The sequence below is a fragment of the Acinonyx jubatus genome, chromosome E4, assembly GCF_027475565.1.
Source record: "Acinonyx jubatus isolate Ajub_Pintada_27869175 chromosome E4, VMU_Ajub_asm_v1.0, whole genome shotgun sequence".
Classification (NCBI taxonomy): domain Eukaryota; kingdom Metazoa; phylum Chordata; class Mammalia; order Carnivora; family Felidae; genus Acinonyx; species Acinonyx jubatus.
The window spans coordinates 42066219-42085007 of record NC_069395.1 but is presented as its reverse complement, the minus strand read 5'-3'; the positions used below and the strand labels follow the sequence as shown (position 1 = coordinate 42085007).

Genomic DNA, 18789 nt, shown 5'->3' with positions numbered 1-18789 from the left:
TCTAACTTGTGTCCCATGCAGGAGTCCCTTGCCATCCCTGACAGGCAGTTAGGCAGCTTTGTCTTATGCACTAACTCAGAACCTTCCAAACATACCCGATCATATGAATCACCAGAAGCACTTGTAAAAAGTATAGCCCACTAACGATTCAAAACTACACAAGATCAACACCTGCATAAAAGGGCCCGTGAACCTGAATTTTTAACAAGCATCCCCAGTTAGTCTTACAATTAAGCATGTTTCTTATGTGCATATAATGCAGTGGTTCTTGACAGTGGCTGCATATTACAATCAGCTAGGACGTTTAAAAAAAAAAAAATCAATGATGGGCCTTTACCCCTAGCCATTCCTACTTAATTTGTCTGGAGTGAAGCCCAGAAGGTATAAATTTTTAAAGCTCCTAGCTGATTCTAATCTGCAGCCAGGGTTGAGAACTACCGTAATATCTTTCCAACCTGATGGTAAACTCTTTGAAGCAACCAAGAAATCTATACCTTTTGGTACTCCTCACTGAACCCCACCACCATGTTGAACCTGTAGTAAAACATACTCTATCACTACTAAGTTGATCTGATATAACTAGCTTTGTTCACCCATCCAATGGGATGTAGCTTCCTAACTCTGCTGAGAAACTGTATACTTCCACTCAGCAAAGGCCAGACAACAGCATACGAAGTGCTATGACTTCTCACAGTTGAGTCCAGCCCCACCGTCCCCACCGCCCCCATGCACACAAACTGACATATACACAGACATATCCCCAGCCTTCCGTTTCCCCAGACTAACCAGTCCAAACAATGCCAGAAGCCTCATTCTAGGGCTCTTCCCTCTGGATCCAGCCCCCTGCCAGCTCTACTCACATTGTACAGCACGGTGGTCCATCCTTCCATGGTGATGCATTGGAAGACAGTCAGCACAGCAAAAAGGATGTTATCAAACTGGGTGATCCCATCGTTGGGGCCAATCCAGTCCTTGCATTCATAACCAGCTGGGCAGCCCTGCACACCACATGGGTGAGGAGGGTCAAATCCTTCTAGAATACCTGCAGACACATTCAGAGGGTAGGGGATAAACCACATGATATTTTAGCATGACCTGGAAATGACCCTCAGGAAGCCACAAACACTCAATTCTATTTCTTTGTCTCGGGCTCCCACCTCTGGCTTCTTTATACCTCACAGCTTACATACTGTGTTCATCCCAGTGCTTCCCAGCTTCCTCTGAGGCCACATGGCCTTCACTTTCTTCAGGCTACATCTTCTACCCTTGCCTGAGTACCACAGGCATGGACAGACTGGATCACATAGAGCAATCTGAGGTGAAGGCAGAATCTTCCTGATTTTCCAACTTCAGACTCAGTACAGACCCTGAGTTCTTCTCAGGTTTCTTGGGGACAATTATAAACTAAGTCCCTTCAGTGGGTCTCAACTCCTTGTTTTTCTGGCCTAAGTTCCTGGTCTTGAATAAGAAAAAAACAAAACAAAACAAAACAAAACTCCCAAGGTAGAAGGTGTCCTTTGACGATTTAAAAACAAAACAAAACAAAACAAAAACCAAAAACCAAAACCAACCAAACAACCAAAAAAACCCACATGATACTAAATTGGGCTTTTTCAACCTCTCCCTGACCCCCTTTCCTGCTAGGGTATTCTACTGGACTTGAAAAGAACAAATAAGATACAAAGAGGTACGGATTTGAGGTCTGTGAACCCTGCAAATTTCACAAGCACCCCTGGCAAGTCACGCTCAGAGCTCTCTCAGCTTTTCCACACTGTGTGTGGGTCACAGCAGGGAAGAAGGAAGGTCGTGAGGTGGATCATGGAGGGAAAATGTCTCCACAGACCTAGAGAGACCCAAGTCTGACTCTGGGCTCCAAGGCCCGCCTGGCCTGTGGGCCAAAGAGGCTATTGTACAAAGGGTATTTCTTCAGACAGGTGGTTTTTGACAATCAGTCTGATAGCCTTCTACCATGGGATGGGGGAACTGAAACCTCCTGTTTGAAATCCTCTGACTGCAAACTTAAGAGGTCATTTGCTGTGCAATATCAGTGTCCCCTGGGGATCCTTAGTCTAGGCTGCTTGTGCCTCAAAAAGCTGCTGACTAGGAAGTTTGTGATTCTAATCCCAGGGCTGGGATAGTATATACTTTTCCACTCAGTCCCCCAATGACCTGAAATTACTCCAATGACCAGAGGGGAGAGGAAGGAAAGAAGGAGAAGGCAGGGAACAACAATCCTACCTGAACTGTTCGTGAAACATGCCCGGTGCAACTTCCCACTGTAGAACTCCAAGCCAATGATGGCGAACATCAAGATGGCAAAGAAGAGCAGAAGGCCAATTTGCAGAAGAGGCACCATGGCCTTCATGATGGACTTCAACACAATCTGTAGGCCTAGAAGGAAAGGAAGAGAATGACAAATGGAGCCTCCTCGAGCACCATGTGATATAGGAGGCTCCCTTTACTCTCTTCTAGGAGGAGAGGGGCAAGTCTTTGAGGGAAAAGAACCACTGGTCCTAAGACAATGAAGACAATTTGCAAAGGGACAACCAGAGCAAGTTGAGCTGAAGACTGCCATCACTACTTCCCCTGGAATCAATTCCATGTTCCTTCTCACCATTCCCTGATCCTTTACATGCCTATTACTCCTCCCTTATTTGTTTCGCCCATGTTGCTTTCTGCTTATCTCTTATAAACTTATTAGAACGTGCTTCTTTCCTAAAGGAAATTAAGCCTGGCCTTGCTAGGCTCTAAATCTTATGAGAGCAAAGACAAAGTTTACCTCCCCCACTACTCTACCTGAAACCTGGCTTTCCATCCACTGTTTTAGGATAACAATTAGTACAATCACTATTCACAAAATACCATATACTTTGACCCAGAAGTTGTACTTCTAAGATCCTAGCCTAAGAAAATAATACCTCAAATAATAATTTGAATAAGATTTAAGAAAAGAGATGTATGTCGCTGCGCTATTTCTAGTGGGGGGAAAATGAAAATAATCTAATGTCCAGTAGAAATGACTAAATAAGTCATCTTGTATAAGATGGGCTATAGTACAGACTTTTTAAAATATATGTTTGAGGAATTTTTAGTGTCAGGAAAATCAAATGCTTATATGATAGGATCCAAAAGTATACACACAGTATGATCACAATTATGTTAAAATGTACAGGAAAAAATGAATTAAAAAATAGGATAATGAGGGTGTTTCCTTTTCATTTTACGTATATTTTTTTACTTTGAAAATTTTCTCCAAAGATCTTCCACTATCTTTAAATTCTGGAAAAAAAGTTGCTAAGTTTTAGAGTGAAATGTTTTGCCAGATTGCTGCATCCCCATTCTTTTTTACCACTGGAGAAATAGCTTCCTGTTTATCATTTCAGGAAAGCCATTAACAGAAGAGAAGGAAGAAAGGCAAGTGCTCACTAGGTATCCCTGACACGAGCTTCAGGGGCCTCAGGACACGCACAGCCCGAAGGGTCCTCAGGTCCACATGTGTGTTGAAGTGGGTTCCTGCCGTAGCCAGGATGCTGCAGATGGAAACAAAGAAGGTCAAGGTTATCACCGTCTGGCTTTCTCCTCCTGTTCCATGGGGGAAGCTGGGTTGAAGAAGGATCAGCCTGGAAAGTACACAGAGCTGATGCCAGCTGTGTGTGGGTGCACCTGAACTGGGGTGAATCATCAGTGGTTCCGACTGAAATTATATTTAGCCACATCTGGGTTTTACTTTGCAAAGAGGGAAAACTCGTCATTACATCAGAATCCTGGTTCCCAATCATGAGTAAAATACAAGCTCTCTAGCATCTATCCCATTCCTGCCTCCAAACTTTGCCCCCTCCTCTCCTCTCTATCCCTCACCAACCTCCTTTCTCCCTTTCCAAACTACTGAGGCCCCTGGATTTTTTATATCAGAATTCGTAGGTTCCCCTGTCTCCTGGCTACTTCAGGGAATTTCCCTGGATCAGCTGCAGTAAAGGAGTAACTCACTCTTGTTCACTTTGGCAATCAAGAGTTTTTACCAAACAAATCAATCACACTGATGCTATAACTATGAGTGTTCTATAGCTATAATGTGCAAACTGGATATTACGTCCAACACAAATATTAATAATACTATTTTTGCAACTTTGTCTAATTTTAGTCTTCTTTCTGTGGAATAGTACCTGTCTTCCCTCCCAACCTCTCCACGACAATTTCAGCTGTCTGGAGCCATGGGCAAATAAGTCACTCAGAAAACTGAGTTTTCTACATAGTCAAAGGGTGGCAGGAAGAGTTTATGTCATTTAATTATCTTTGGATGAAATATTTCCTTCAATACTTGAAATCTAACTTGAATGAAAGGTTTATGCTGTACACCTCTAGAAAGCAGCTAGAGTATCGATGGGTACAAATGACACAGATCCAAGACTCTACAACTGTGAGCAATAACTTTGAAACAAGCCATGCTGTCCAAGAACAGGGGGACTGTTCATGTGGTAGTACACTTCCCAACATTAAACGTACTCAAACACAGACTGTAACTTTCTATTAGGAAGTTAAAAATGTTCAACATTGGTTGAAGGTCATCTAAAAAACCAGTAGAGATTTCTCTCAACTTTAAGACTATAATCCTACATTAACCCAACCTCAAGATAAGAACCAGAAAGAAACTCTACTCGCATAAAAGATCTCAGGAGCTAGGCAAGCTTCTCAGGTCTTCTCTACCTCTCCTGACCCAAACTTCTATACTGCCCTCTGAAAAAAAAGGGATTTAGAGGAGCCACATCTCTGATGCCGCTTTTGACTCTGCCAATGCCAAAGAGAGAAATTAGGGAGGGAAGTGATATTATTTCCAATAAGTAGGGAAAGCCTGAAGAGAAAAGAGAGCAGAAGAAATGTGGAAAATGGGACTGAAAAATAAAACAGGCAAAGAAGCAAATAAAGGGAAGAGGAGACAGACAAACCTCAAGGCTAAGCATAGTGAAAGAGAACCAGAACCCCAGGAAAATGGGGTCATTGTTCTGCTGAATCCACTAACAGAGGAAGAAGCACCATACTCTGAGTCTTCTGAGGTGCATTGCACATGGGAGACAGCTCTCCCTATGGTTTGCTCTGTCTTACAAACGCGGTGGGGAGAATCCGCCCTGTTCAGAAACCAGAGTTTTGTTTCCAAGGATACCCAGATACACACGAGATGCTCTTTCATATCATAAGAAAGAGCTACTGAAAAGGAAAATTTCCTCCCCAACCCTGAGCTGAAGGAGGTATATTTCAGAACATGGAGGTAGAGTCCAAAAGACAAAATTAAAAAGCAAGAAGGCACAAGTGTAGAGAGAAATAAAACTGGTAGAGGGGAGGGAGGATAAGAGGACAGGGAAGTGAATGGTGAAAGGAAACAGGGACATGAAACCAGGAAGGAAATAAGAAGAAATAAGAGCTTGTTGAGAAGCAAATGTCAGAGAAATAAGAATTCTCATGTGGGAAAAAAAATAACAGTGAAGCTAATTTGAAAGAGAGAGAGGCAAAAATATGGCATTTGTTGCCAGAGGCTTGGGTAGTGACCCACAAGACACATCCATGCTCTTTTCACCATGTGTGGCCCTCAGCTGAACCAACCTGCCCCCCAAGTCATCTAAGCTGCCCCAAATTTTAGCCAGGACTGTGCTGCCTGGGGCCCATGCTCCCCCAGCCCTTGGAATTTTCTTTTCCTTCATCCTACCCTTTGACCTTGGGTTCTGTCTTAGCCTCCTCATAAACTAGGTCTTTAGCTCATGCCCATTGGCCAATGGCTGCTTCCTAGTGTTCACATCATGTTAGAGGGTAGGAGTTCCTGTCCACCTGCTAGAAGTAGGGGCAATGGAATTCTTAGGGGGTAAAGATAATTGAGGAAAAAGTCCCCATAGAATTGTGTCCACTGCCATCACTGCCCTTACCACATCTTAGAGAAATTCTGTTTTCTCTGGTTTCTCATCTGTCTCTCCCACAAGATCCAAAACACCTCAAGTGGAGGCACTGTCCTCCCCATCTCTATCCCCATACCTAGCCCAGGGTCTGGAAAGTTAAAAGGTGCTCAATGAATACTTGATGGATTGAACTGCACTGATGAAGGTAGTAAATGCGTTGAAGCAGAAACCAAAAGGAAAGAAGTACCAGAGAAACCCTAGAGTTTACCAACGATAAAGGCAGGTGGCAAGCCAGGATGCTGTTCCAACACATGCCTGTTGGAGCACATGTACCAGAAATCTGTCCCTGAGCATTTTAGAGTCTAACAAGGATCTTCCAATATAGTTTAGGACTCCTGCTCTCAAGGAGATTCCACAGGACAGGATCTGCTCAGGAAGAGAGTTAGAGAGGGAAGGAAGAAGACTCAAAACGTAAAGACCTGCCCTTCAGCAAAGCCTCAGTGCTAAAGTCTATACGCTTGGCAAAACTCTGGGCCTCAGATGTACGCAGGAGGTTCAGGGCAAGTCCACAGTAGGAAACGGCCCAGGTCCTCAGTCTGGCGGAAGTGGACAGACACAGAAACGAAATGATTATAATTCACCATGAAGAGTGTCATAACAGAGATGTTTACAAAGTGTTTCAAGAATGGGAACACTGCAGGAACACACATACGGCTCACTATCTACTAGCATCTTTCACATACGTTATCTCATTAAATTCTCAAACATATCCTGATATTACTACTGTTTCCACTTCATAGAAGAGGAAATTGGGACTCCGAAAAAATTATGCTAATAAATGGCAAGACTAGGCATTAAGGTCCTTTCTCTTCTGATATCAAAGCCAAGCCTTTCCCCACTCTGCCATTATGCCATGCAATGTCTTCTCAGTACTGCACAGCTCCACTGTTCTTTAGTCCAGTACATTGCTAAAAATACCAAGGTCACAATACGTAGTCTCCCAACAAGCCAGTGAGCTCGGTTCCCTTTACCCCCAAACCACAAATTACTAACTCCCACAGACTTGTCACTGACACCTCTCCGGACGAGCAGGTCAAATAGAGGCTCCTTGCACCTGAGGTGACAACGGCTATAATATCCACATATACACACATGAAGAGACAGTTATGCCACAGAATCAGAGTGAGGCCGCTGCACAAAACTCTAATTCTGAGTTAATAAAAGCCTAAGCTCTGCAATCCCATGCAGCATATGTGAGTACTCTTCAGAAACAGCGGCTGTGTTTTCCATTTCTTTTGTCACTATGAGCACAGGGTCTGGGTGGAGAGCTCTGTACATAGAGGGGTGCTTAGTGACTACCCCCAAAGCAGAGGACAGACACAAACCTCTGACTACGACCAGGACAGATGCAGGATTCTGCACACTATAAATGTTCAAAAACTGTTTCCTAGCGGATGTCATGGTTCAGACCTACCTCTAATGCTTTCGCTCTTAGCTGTCAGCAAGTAAGAAGAGTCTAGAGCCTGATATGATCCTGAGGGTCTTGTGTGCCCATTACAGCAGGGGCAGAAGATGGAACAAATGCTCTGAGCAATCCCAACCAAATGACCTCTCCCCGAGTCAATTACGCAAAGAATTCTCCCACCCTGGAGTCCCTTTGACCTTGGGTTCTGCCTTAGCCTCTTCATCAACCCAGGTCTAACAGTCTCTTTTCACACTTCCAGGGCTAAAAATTCCCTGAAGCATTATGCAAATATTACACTAAAAAATTATCCGTTGCTTATCTGCAATTCAAATTTAACTGGGCATCCTGTATTTTTATTTGCTAAATCTGGCAACTCTATTCAAGGGATGACCAGGTAAATAGCTTCCCTCCCAATTGTTGCACTAGCCTTAAACAAGTGTGTAAGTTCTCTTTTGAAGAGGAGATACAAACCAGGGGTCTCCTACCCTTAGGCCCAAAAGTTCCTCCTGAACTCCCAAAATTACTTCTTTGCTTCCGCCCATATAAATCCCAAGGGAGAAGTTCATTAGCCTTCGAAAGGCAAATTGTTCATCAGCATCTGTGCAAAAAGGCTGATTAATACTAGCAAAAGGTATTAGGTGCTTAACCAGCCCACATTATAAGAAACCAAGAGGAGACAGGGAGGGACCTAATTCAAGTTGGATTCCCAACACAGTTTGAGCCAGGATATCATTTCCATGGGTAATCCACCAAAATGAGTTGTTGTGTCCACTTAGAAGTGTTTCAGAGGTGATTGGCTCCTTCTTCTCTTCTACAATTTTACCTCCAATGAGGCACCAAAGTCTAACATATCCTTCCTTTAACACATCTCTTGGATTCACCTCTTATTCTCCCACCTCTTTCTTGCCTGGAATGCCCACCCCCTTGCCTTGTCTCCCTGCCTAAATAATATGATCCAGACTTCAGAGCCAGATGGCATCCTAACTCCTCCTTGGAAAAGATCTACAGGCAAAAGAGAGTTGAACTAGGATGATGAGGAAGTGGTAAAGCACATGCTCTCCAGTCATACTGGCTGGTTTCAAATGCCTGTTCCCTCACACAGCTGTCTTGCCTTATGCAACTGCCTCTCTGAGCTATAGTGTTATTATCTGTAAAATGGGGACAATATTTTCCTAAGAGGGTTGATGTAAGGATTAAAAAAGATAAGATGCTTATAAACTTCTTCACATAGCACTGACTTAAAAAGATATCAGGAGCCCACAGAATTGAAGGGATACTGGAAGACCAGGCGGGAAAAATAGGAAAACAGAAATCTTGGTGTAGTAGGCTGAAAAACAGATTCAAAGATATCCATATCCTAAACCCTGGAAGCTGTGAATGTTACCTAATATGGCAAAAGTGATGTTGCAGAGGTGATTAAGAATCTTGAGATGGGAAGATTTTTCTGGATTATCTGCGTAGGCCCTAAATGCAATCACAAGTGCCCTTATAAGAGGCAGGCACAGGAAGATCTGGCTAGAAAGAAGGTTGCAATGTAGTGACTGAAGCATGGTGCTATGCTGCTGGCTTTGGAGATGGAGGAAACATGAAAGGAACCCAGCCCTAGAAGCCAGGGAAGGTAAAGAAATGTCTTTCTTCCTAAAGGCTCAGGTGAGAGTACAGTCCTACTGATACCTGATGCAGCCCAGGTAAACTGATTTTAGAGTTCTGACCTCTAGAACTGTAAGAGAATACATCTGCTTTAAGCCACCAAGTTTGTGGCAATTTGTTACAGCAGGAATAAAAAACTTATACACTTGGCAAAGGTCAGAGACTCCAGGAAGTCTGATTCTCAGGCCACTGTGGATATTGCTAGACACATCATCACCAACCGTACCAATATCATAACATCAACAGCTTAAAAGTCATAGGGGGAAAACCATGTGGTCGAGCTTAAGTCACATGTCCCCTTATATCCCATCTGGCTGCACTGGGACAGTCTTCTACTACTTCCAAAGTGGGCAAGACACCCACCAAGAGCACACACAATGAAAGATCCCCCCAAAAGGAAGACTGGAGGCCACTGGGGAAGTTGGACATGGGAAAGCTAAAACAACAACAGTGTTTACTAAGTCTGACTCATAGAAAGTACTTAATAAATAGGTGTCACGAAGGAAGACGAGAAAGAACATATCTGGGGTTTTGTTTGTTTTTTAATCTCTAAAATGAAGGAATCAACTAGAGGGACCTCTCAGATCCCTCCTGGCTCTAAGACTCTGACCCAAAACCTGTCCAGACGCTGCTACACTTCTCCAGCCCATGCAATCTCCCCTTTCTCTGACAATCTTGAAAGCAGTACAACATTTAACACCTGACTGCATACTGTTCTTAGGTTTTAGAACGAAAGTCTGATTATTAATGATAATTAGCTGGATTCTCATAACTCAGTTCAAAGCCATCTCCTTGATGGAAGAAAGTACCTTTCACATTTCCATCTACTATGGTCTCTTCTCTAACAATATTCAACAGCGGTGCCCAAGAAGTACCCTTGACTCAGGGATAAATGAGTGTTAATACATCCTCACTGGGGCACATTGGATGGACTTGTCTGGAGCTGTGAATGAGCCCACAGGCAACTGTATAATTAGATATCCAAACTGAAGGAGATTTAACTACGTGTGCAAATAATGATGATCTATCAAAAATCTAAATTACCCCCAATGTTTGGCTCTCCATTTCTTTTAAATAAATTACTGAAAGTGTAATTTGATTTTGGAATCAATTTCTAAAGATTTTACTTCATTTTATCAAAAACAAAAAAGCCCCTGTGTGTTAAACTGTTCAATGGAGACAAGCTCCCCCCAAAATTCAACTTGACTAAAATACATTTGAGGGAAGAGGATGAGGCTGCGAAAGGGAAAACAGGTGACAGGTCTTACACAGTACATAGTCTCTGCAAGCTGCCCCCTGTTCCTCCCCAGACCCTATGCTAGGGCTCTTGGATCCCATTCAGGCTTAGCTCAATCCTAGAACCCAGAGCCCATCTACAATCAACTGATATTTACTGAATGTATGCCATGCAGTAGGCATTGGCATTATAACAGAGAACAAAATGGAGATGGTGGCTGTCCTCATGAAACTTAATGAAAAAGACATTAAATAGATCACAAGTTTAGTAAGTGGAAGGTCAGGAAAGGAAGGATTCACTATGGAAATGACATATGAACTCAAAGGTGAAGTATGAGTAGGCCAGAGGAAACAATGCAGGAAGAGCATCCAAGGTATATGAAAAGGCATGCGTAGAAGGGACAGAGGCACAAAGGAGATTGGCATACTTGAGAAATTCAAACAAGGGCCGGTGTGGCTGGAACTTAGTGATCCAGGAAAGAATGGAGACCAGAGAGGCAGGAGAGTATGAAAAATGTAAAATAAAGGAAACTTCATAGCCTATGTTAGAAATTGGACCAAGCCTGGCAGCGCTTAAAAGCTCCAGGTTACATTTGGTAATGGAACATCAGGTTACCCACCCTGCTACTCTGAGCTCCACAGAAGTCCCCTGATTGAACAAATGGTCTCTTACCCTATCCCCAAGCCCGAGCTCCAGTTGCTATGAATGACTGTCTACCTTGGTCACTGTGCCGGAATTAATGCCAACTTCTATTCCTATAGGCCCCTCCTGGAACAGCTGCTGCTGCCTACCTCCTCTACAGTAATCTTTCCTAATAACAGAAATATCCTATAGTCACACCTGCTAGAAAGACTAGGTCCCTCTCTAGCCCAGAGACTGAATCTAGATTATCATAAGCAAATCATCCATTGTTCTGAATAGTGACTGATTTAGGAATGAAAGGCCTTTAAGGGAAAATATGCTGTGTTGCTTCAATTCACCCATGTTCTTAGAACAAAAATAAAAGTGTACAGAGCAATGATTTTCAAACTTCTTTTGAACACAGCCTGCAGTACAAAATACATTTTACATCACAAGCCAGGGTGAATATATGTATGTATGTTTGTATGTATGTATGCAATATGTATGTATTATGTGTATATATAATATGTAATATATATGTTATTGTATGTAAAATTACATAATGCTTCATAAAAAATACTCTTTCTGTGTATGATATATTCATATTTCCTCTTCAATTCTTCCTAGCTATCTTTTGTTTCACTCTGGTTGCAACCAATTAAATTGATGTCATGACTCTCTAATGGGGTTGACCTACATTTTGAAAAACCCAAATGTAGAGACTAGCTAATACATATGCTCATTCTTTTTTTAAAGGATCTAAATATTAAAATTTACTGAATTACTGTTGAGAGTACATGTTGAATTCAATAATTTTTTTCTTTTAATTTTTTTTAATAATTTACATCCAAATTAGTTAGCATATAGTGCAACAATGATTTCAGGAGTAGATTCCTTAGTGCCCTTTACTCATTTAGCCCATCCTTCCATCCACAACCCCTCCAGTAACCCTCAGTTGGTTCTCCATATTTGTGAGTCTCTTATGTTTTGTCCCCCTCCCTGTTTTTATATTATTTTTGTTTCCCTTCCCTTATGTTCATCTGTTTTGTCTCCTAAAGTCCTCATATGAGTGAAGTCATATGATATTTGTCTTTCTCTGACTAATTTCACTTAGCATAATACCCTCCAGTTCCATCCACGTAGTTGTAAATGGGAAGATTTCATTCTTTTTGGTTGCTGAGTAATACTCCATTGTATATACTTCCCACATCTTCTTTATCCGTTCATCCATCAATGGACATTTGGGCTCTTTCCATACTTTGGCTATTGTTGATAGTGCTGCTGTAAACATTGGGGTGCATTACACATGCTCATTCTAAGGAGACTGTTCTAAAGAGGACAAGATGGACCAACATGAACTGCTGCTTTAATAGCACCATGTAGCATCTTGGTGTTTTCCTAGAAATGATGAAACAGTTTGCCTTGAAAAGTTTTACTGTACTTTTCTAATAACTGCACACACAGTGGTCTAGGAGAGACCCTGTTCCCTCCTCTGTTACCAGAAATAGCAACAGCGTCTTGCTACCCTTCAGAATGGATAATCTCAAAGAGAGACCACTAACTCCAAAACTGTCACGAGGCAGCTATTTCTAGGGTTTGGTTCGTTGGTTGGCTATTATTTATTTATTAAGGCTTGGGCCCAAGTTGATTTATGACCAAAGTGGAACATGAACTTCCTTCTAAGATTCTAAGCAAGAAGTCATAGTATTTCTTGGGAGAATGAGAAGGACAATAGGGTCAAATTTCCCCTTTCCAAAAGAGAAAAGTCTATGCCATTTCCAGAAGAGATAAGTGGTTCTGTATTTAATAAAGCCCCCCCCCCCCTTTCTGGAATTTAAAATGGGGCTCCTAATTACATTTCCTAAGAATCTTAGTGGATATGAAGTGGTCCACAAATATGTCTTTTGATGAACAGAAAAGTCATGGCCTAAAAATTCTCCCATTCCTTTCCCACCAAAAGAGAGTTCAACAATCAAAGCATGTCACACCAAGAAGAGTTTGTATTGACATTTGAGACCAGATAATTCTTTGTTGTAGGAAGCTGTTCTGTGCATTGTAGGATGTTTAATAGCATCCTCCACCTCTAGCCACTAGATGCCAATAGCAACCCCTCCTCCAATCCCTCCCCCCTCCAGGTTGTAACAACCAAAAATGTCTCTAGACATTGTTACATGTCCTTTGGGGGGACATCCCTGGTTGGAAACTACTGCTAAAGGAGAACCTCTCAGATAGTCATAGCTTTAGACTGAGCAATAGCCTGGGGCTCTTGGGTGGCTCAGTCCGTTGAGCATCTGGTCAGGTCATGATCTCATGGTCTGTGGGTTCGAGCCCCGCGTTGGACTCTGTGCCTACAGCTCGGAGCCTGGAGCCTGCTTCAGATTCTGTGTCTCCCTCTCTCTCTGCCCCTCCCCCACTCATGCTCTGTCTCTCTCTGTCTCAGAAATAAGTAAACACTAAAATTTTTTTTTAACTGAGCAATAGCCTGATTAAATGCAACGTGTGTGTTTCACAACCAGTCCTCATCCACTCTGGGAGAAGCACACATAGCCCCTCAGGCAGAGAGGAAGATGTTGCCAGGGTGACCCCAAGCCACAAAGTCATAATTTTGATGAAAATGCAATGATGCCAACATTGATAAAAATACCCTCTGCCTTCTTCTTTAAACATCTCCTACTAGTTACATGAAGCTTAACCCCAGTATATGTACCAAGGAAGCTGTAATCTAAAAGTTTCCCCAAATCATGCAAGGTAAAGAACACAATAACGTACAAAGGAGAGTTTTGTCTACTCAGCTTCAGTGTAATGGAAACAAAGGTCTAGTTCCTACCAATAGCCCTAGGTTTCTTCCCTTTTTTATGAGAAAGTCCCTGGTTATTCACTCAGATACCACAAGGAGAAATGCCAAGCAATGGGTAGAAACTCTATGAGTGTCATTCAGGTCCAGGTGATGATGATCATGATAAAAACATAAATACCTTGTTGTTTCATAGTTTACATAACCCTGTCTCATAAAGGTACCATTATCCTCCATTTTGTAAGTTTGAGAATTAAGGCTCAGAGAGAGAAACTGGCTGGCCCAAGATCGCTGAGAGAGTAAATGGTCAAACTGAGACTCAAGCCCAGAAATTTAGATTCCAAATTTGGAGTGCTTTCAGTAGCTACAAAAGATAATGGCTAATAGCTAGAAATACATCCCAAAGGCAGATATATTTGACAAATGTCTTCTCTAGGAGAACCACAGAGCTACCTCTCTGTAGAGCCTTATGGTGTCCTGTGATTGCAGGATCATATGAATGTTACCAAAACTGTACTTCAGAGAGCTGGCAAAGACGGAGAATTGCTGGAGAGGGAAATCCCATATTATAAGAACTCGCTAACATAAATACATGTTCTTTCAGTTGTTTTTCTAGTAGCGGTGAGGGATTTCTATTGATCCACCACCCACACACTTTCTCTCACCAGGTCTCCCTTAGGTCCAGGGACAAGCATTTGTGAGATGGCTAGCCTGGGATAGAGCAGAAGCCAGGGAAGACACAGAACCCAGCTAATTATCCATGTAGGGGCCAAGCTCTTAATGCAGGCCACATTAGAAGGATGCACTAGTGACCTCCAGTATCACATGACAGAGACCAGCTGTATAATCCAACACTGCCCACACACAGCGGCCACCGATTGTTTGAACAGCCAGTACCTCCTTTTCCTCCAGCAATAATACTCTACCCCTACAGTTCTTTGTATTTTTTTCTGCATTTATTTTATTTTTTTGTTTCTTATAAAGATAACAGACTTTTTATTTATTTTTATTCTATCTTATTTTATTTTTAAATAGCATTTACTGTCAAGTTGGCTAACATACAGTGTGTACAGCGTGCTCTTGGTTTTGGGGGTAGATTCCTGTGATTTATCACTTACATACAACGAACAGTGCTTATCCCAACAAGTGCCCTCTTCAATGCCCATCATCCATTTCGCCCCCTACAGTTCTTTTTAAAAACTGTAATGCTCTTACATGCCACTGCTGGCCAGTGAACAGTTCCTCCCCTGGGATGTTTGGACTTGGGACTAGAGTTTGGCTGAGCTCTCCTGAAGCAGGTAAAGCCCTAAAATAAAAGGCTTCAGGAGATGTCACTGTTCATGTTTTCTCTCAGAGAATAAAGCTGGCTGTAGTGTGAGAGAAGAATAAAGCTGACTCTGGAGATAGGAGCTAGCACCTTGATCCTGAAATTCCTGAGACCCAACTACTTCCTGGTATTTCTGTAACTTGATGGTTTGGTGAGACACATCTTCCTTGAAAAGTCCTCCTCACTTAAATGACTCCACCTTTGGTTTCTGGCACTCACAATGACCCACTCACCTATTATATCCAGATAATACTATCTGGATAAGAAACCAAAGAGAAAGTTGATATAACTGGCCTGGCCAGACAAGAGCTAAGTAAGATACATGAAAAACAAGGAAAAACTCAGAACCATGCCCCTGGCATAGAGCCAATACACCAATTAGAGATGTGCAAGCTTTTTCTTGATGTCATCTTAGCAAGTCACTTAACTCCTAAGATACTGAAACACTGCTCTGCTCCCTCTTCAGCTTTGGAAAGACTGAAAAATTATATATGTTCATGATTCTGGGGAGAGCCAGAGTCCTGTTGCCAAGAAGTCAAATGTGGATGAGTGGAGGTTAACATTTGATGGTGGACTGAGTGAAGGGATACTTCAAAATAGGAGGAAAAGAAAAATCTAAGTAATAAAATTCTACCTTCTCATAATGTATTGGGGTAGGGAGCTTTTTTTTTTTTTTTTTTTGGATGTATGAGGAATATCTAGCTGAAAGAATCTGAGTTTATAAAACCTTTTCAAATCAGTGACTCTTTCAGAAAAATCATGGATCCATAAATTTTAGATAAAACATCTTTGTCCATTGTTCCACTCTCCTCGTTCTGCCTATAATGCCGAAGAGATTGATTTGCATGACAGGCATATGCCATCTGTATTCTAGGATGACAAGTATTAAAAAAAAAATACCAGATAATTTCCCACACTTGCACAGCAGACAAACCCACAATTATAGTGCATGATGAAGAGACAGCTTTAAGTTGTTATAAAATATCAACTGTCTGCAGAGCCCCCAAATGAACTAGAGTTGTTTGTTAGAGAAAACAAAGTGCTTTTTACGTTTCAGATTGATTAAACCAAAATTCATTCTAGTACTTCTGAGTCATATCACATCCCATACCACCTATTTGGAATACAATAAAATACAAGCAATTTTAATAATTAAAAAGAATTGTGCCTATATACAGGAACTCTTTAATTGTTACCCAAATCTACTTGACACAGATATGTAAGCACAAAGTAAGTGGTTTTAATTGTACTTTCATTGTGAATAAATAAAATGCTGAATTGTTGGAAGAATCAAGAGGTTACTCTCCCAGCAGAAGAGCTAAGAGGCATGGCTATTTTCTCAGACAGGAATTTTAAAAAGGACCTTTTTCTTTTTCTAAGGAACAATGGAGTGTGTTTATTAATAATGGAGTCTAGACCAAGGGACTGCTGCCCCCTGTGGAAGAGCTGGCACCCAGGGTCCAAGTTTAACTCAATGGCAATGAACTTTCTTTTCAGCTCTGAAGTTATTTTTACCTTGCCAGCTATGCAAATTAGCTCATGGCCTCAGAGCATGAAAGAAACCAGGCTGAGACCAGGTTAATATTTTATGAAAAAATGAAAATACTGCAAGCCACTGATCCTGGCCCTGATCTTCACATACTCTATAACTATCCTGTATAGATAGAACCATGGCAAATTTCTGTACCAATCTAGCATCAAAAAAAAGCAAGCTATATACAATTCACAAAAGAAGAAAGATAGAATATTTAAGGATTATATAAAAGAATTCCATAGCATTATAGTCAAAGAAATTCAAATTAAAGCAACACAATAGGCTGTTCTGCTGTCAAATTGCCATGACTAGAAAGAAAGCATATTGGTACAACTATTTTGCAAAGGTATCGGACAATGTGTATGCAGGCATTGAAGATGTTCACTTTCTCTGATCCAGTAGGTGTAGGAAATTATTTTAAGTCCATGCTCCAAAATTAGGACAAAGTTTTCTGCCTCTTCAAAGGTAGCACCCAATTCAAAAACCAGGACTGAGTTGAAAAGTGTGACCAGTCTGAATCTTGTTTGGGGCCCTAAACTCTGTTTACAGCAGGTCCACATAGCATTATCCCTTCTAGCAGCCATTCTGCTTTAATGTACTGTGAATCCTTTCCTCACAAAATGCTGCTAAGACGGTTCTGTTTCCTCCTCTTTTCAGTATGGGGAAGCATGGATGGTTCTGGACTAGGAGAACAATGTGAGCAAAGCTATGCTTTTAGAAGGTCATCCAGTGGTGGTTGACGGAGTGGCCAGAGAGAGGACAGCTGCAGGGGCACAGTTGCTGGGAGAAGTTCTGCCACAGTCTTGCTGGGAGGCTCTGAACTTGGGGCAGTAACTGGGATGAAAAGGAAGTCCATTATCCCCGACTTCTCCGAATACTCAGCTTGCCGACAGGACGTGCCTGCTCCACATGGTTGTCAGCAGGACTATTAAAATGTCTGAAGCTGTCAAAAAGAATCAAGGCAGCCACTATATGGCAAAGGGTGACTACAGTAAGGTGAGAGTTGCTGGTGTAATTTTCCAGAGGGGAAAACAAAGGCTAGACGGAAAAATTAGGCGGTGCTCAGGAGAGCCTCCCAAGCCGTCCCCTCCATGGATCCCACTGCATTGGCCATTTGTTCCTCTCAGAACCTCATGCTTAGGGTACCCTGGAAGGCACTGTCAGAAAAGCCCTGCTGAAGGCCCACAGGCTGGGCTTTCCATGAGGCAGCAACCAGGGCCACAGGAGGGAGAGCAGAGGGAATGATGACCCCACCTGAGCAGATTCTCTAACACTCCACGGGCCCCCGCCAACGCGTCTTCTCCCAGAGCCAAGGAGGGGCTCACTCAGCACCCTGTTCTTGCACCTTGTAAGGCTGCGTGCCTGCTCATCTCACTGCTTCTGACATATTTGAAAGAAATAGGTGGGGGACTAAAAATTCTGTGCAAACCATGAGAAAAGTCACGAACTAGCAGATTCTCTAGTTCTCCCTCCAAACTCTGGTTTTACACGTCTCGGTGGCAGTGGTACTGCACACATTCAGGTCACTGTTCAGGTAATTAGGAACCTGAGCCCCTCAGAACTGGAAGCTTTAGCATTTCGTTACCTCAATATGACCACAGCGCCTCCTCATACCTCCTCAAATTCTTCCCACCAGCCCCAAAATGTGGCCTGAGGCCGAACACCTGGCACTATTGTGGGAAGGGGTGTGCTCAAAAGACCAGTGCCCACAGAGGTTTTCTGGGGCTGAGCTATCCAGAGACAATGCGACAGGCTGCTCCAACCCTTCCCATACCTCCCCACCCACACATACCCCCCATCTCTATCCCTTCCAGCAGTTCAGATCTGCTGTGATCGTGAAGGGAGCCTGAACTTTTGCATCTTATTTCTATTCTTGCTTTAGAGGTGGCTATTATGGGGACACAAAGAGCTAAGAGTACCTCTCAAGGGTTTTGTGGAATGAAAATTCATGAGAATTCACTATTCTGGGATCAGCAGTATTTAGTGTAAACCTGCATGAAGGTATCCTACACCCCTCCCATCCCAGAGGAAGAAGTCGTGTCAGTGTCATGCTGCGAAAGCAGTAAGAAGATGCCTGAGCTACTGTGGTACAGAACCATATCTGAAGCAGAAAGCCCATCCTACATCCTTACTTCTGCAGTGTCCTTCACTGGTGACAGCAGCTGGACAACCAAGCATACCTACATCACTCGAAAATCATTTGCTAGTCTAGGGCCGTGTTTCCAATAATCTCAGAACATTTCCATTCTTTCTGACAGGGTTTAAGGAATAAAGTTTGG

General features: G+C 42.5%; 1 protein-coding gene across 6 annotated transcripts in view; it reads right to left on the bottom strand.

The window, feature by feature from the left end:
• CACNA1E (calcium voltage-gated channel subunit alpha1 E) overlaps positions 1-18789 on the bottom strand; it is a 587464-nt gene that overhangs the window by 221403 nt on the left and 347272 nt on the right. For all 6 annotated transcript variants that reach the window (XM_053209404.1, XM_053209402.1, XM_053209403.1 and 3 more), the window contains 3 exons: positions 3427-3530; positions 2239-2391; positions 861-1042 (listed from right to left, as the gene is read on the bottom strand). In XM_053209404.1, coding sequence (XP_053065379.1) covers positions 861-1042; positions 2239-2391; positions 3427-3530 — 439 coding nt within the window. The remainder of the gene's footprint in view (positions 1-860; positions 1043-2238; positions 2392-3426; positions 3531-18789) is intronic.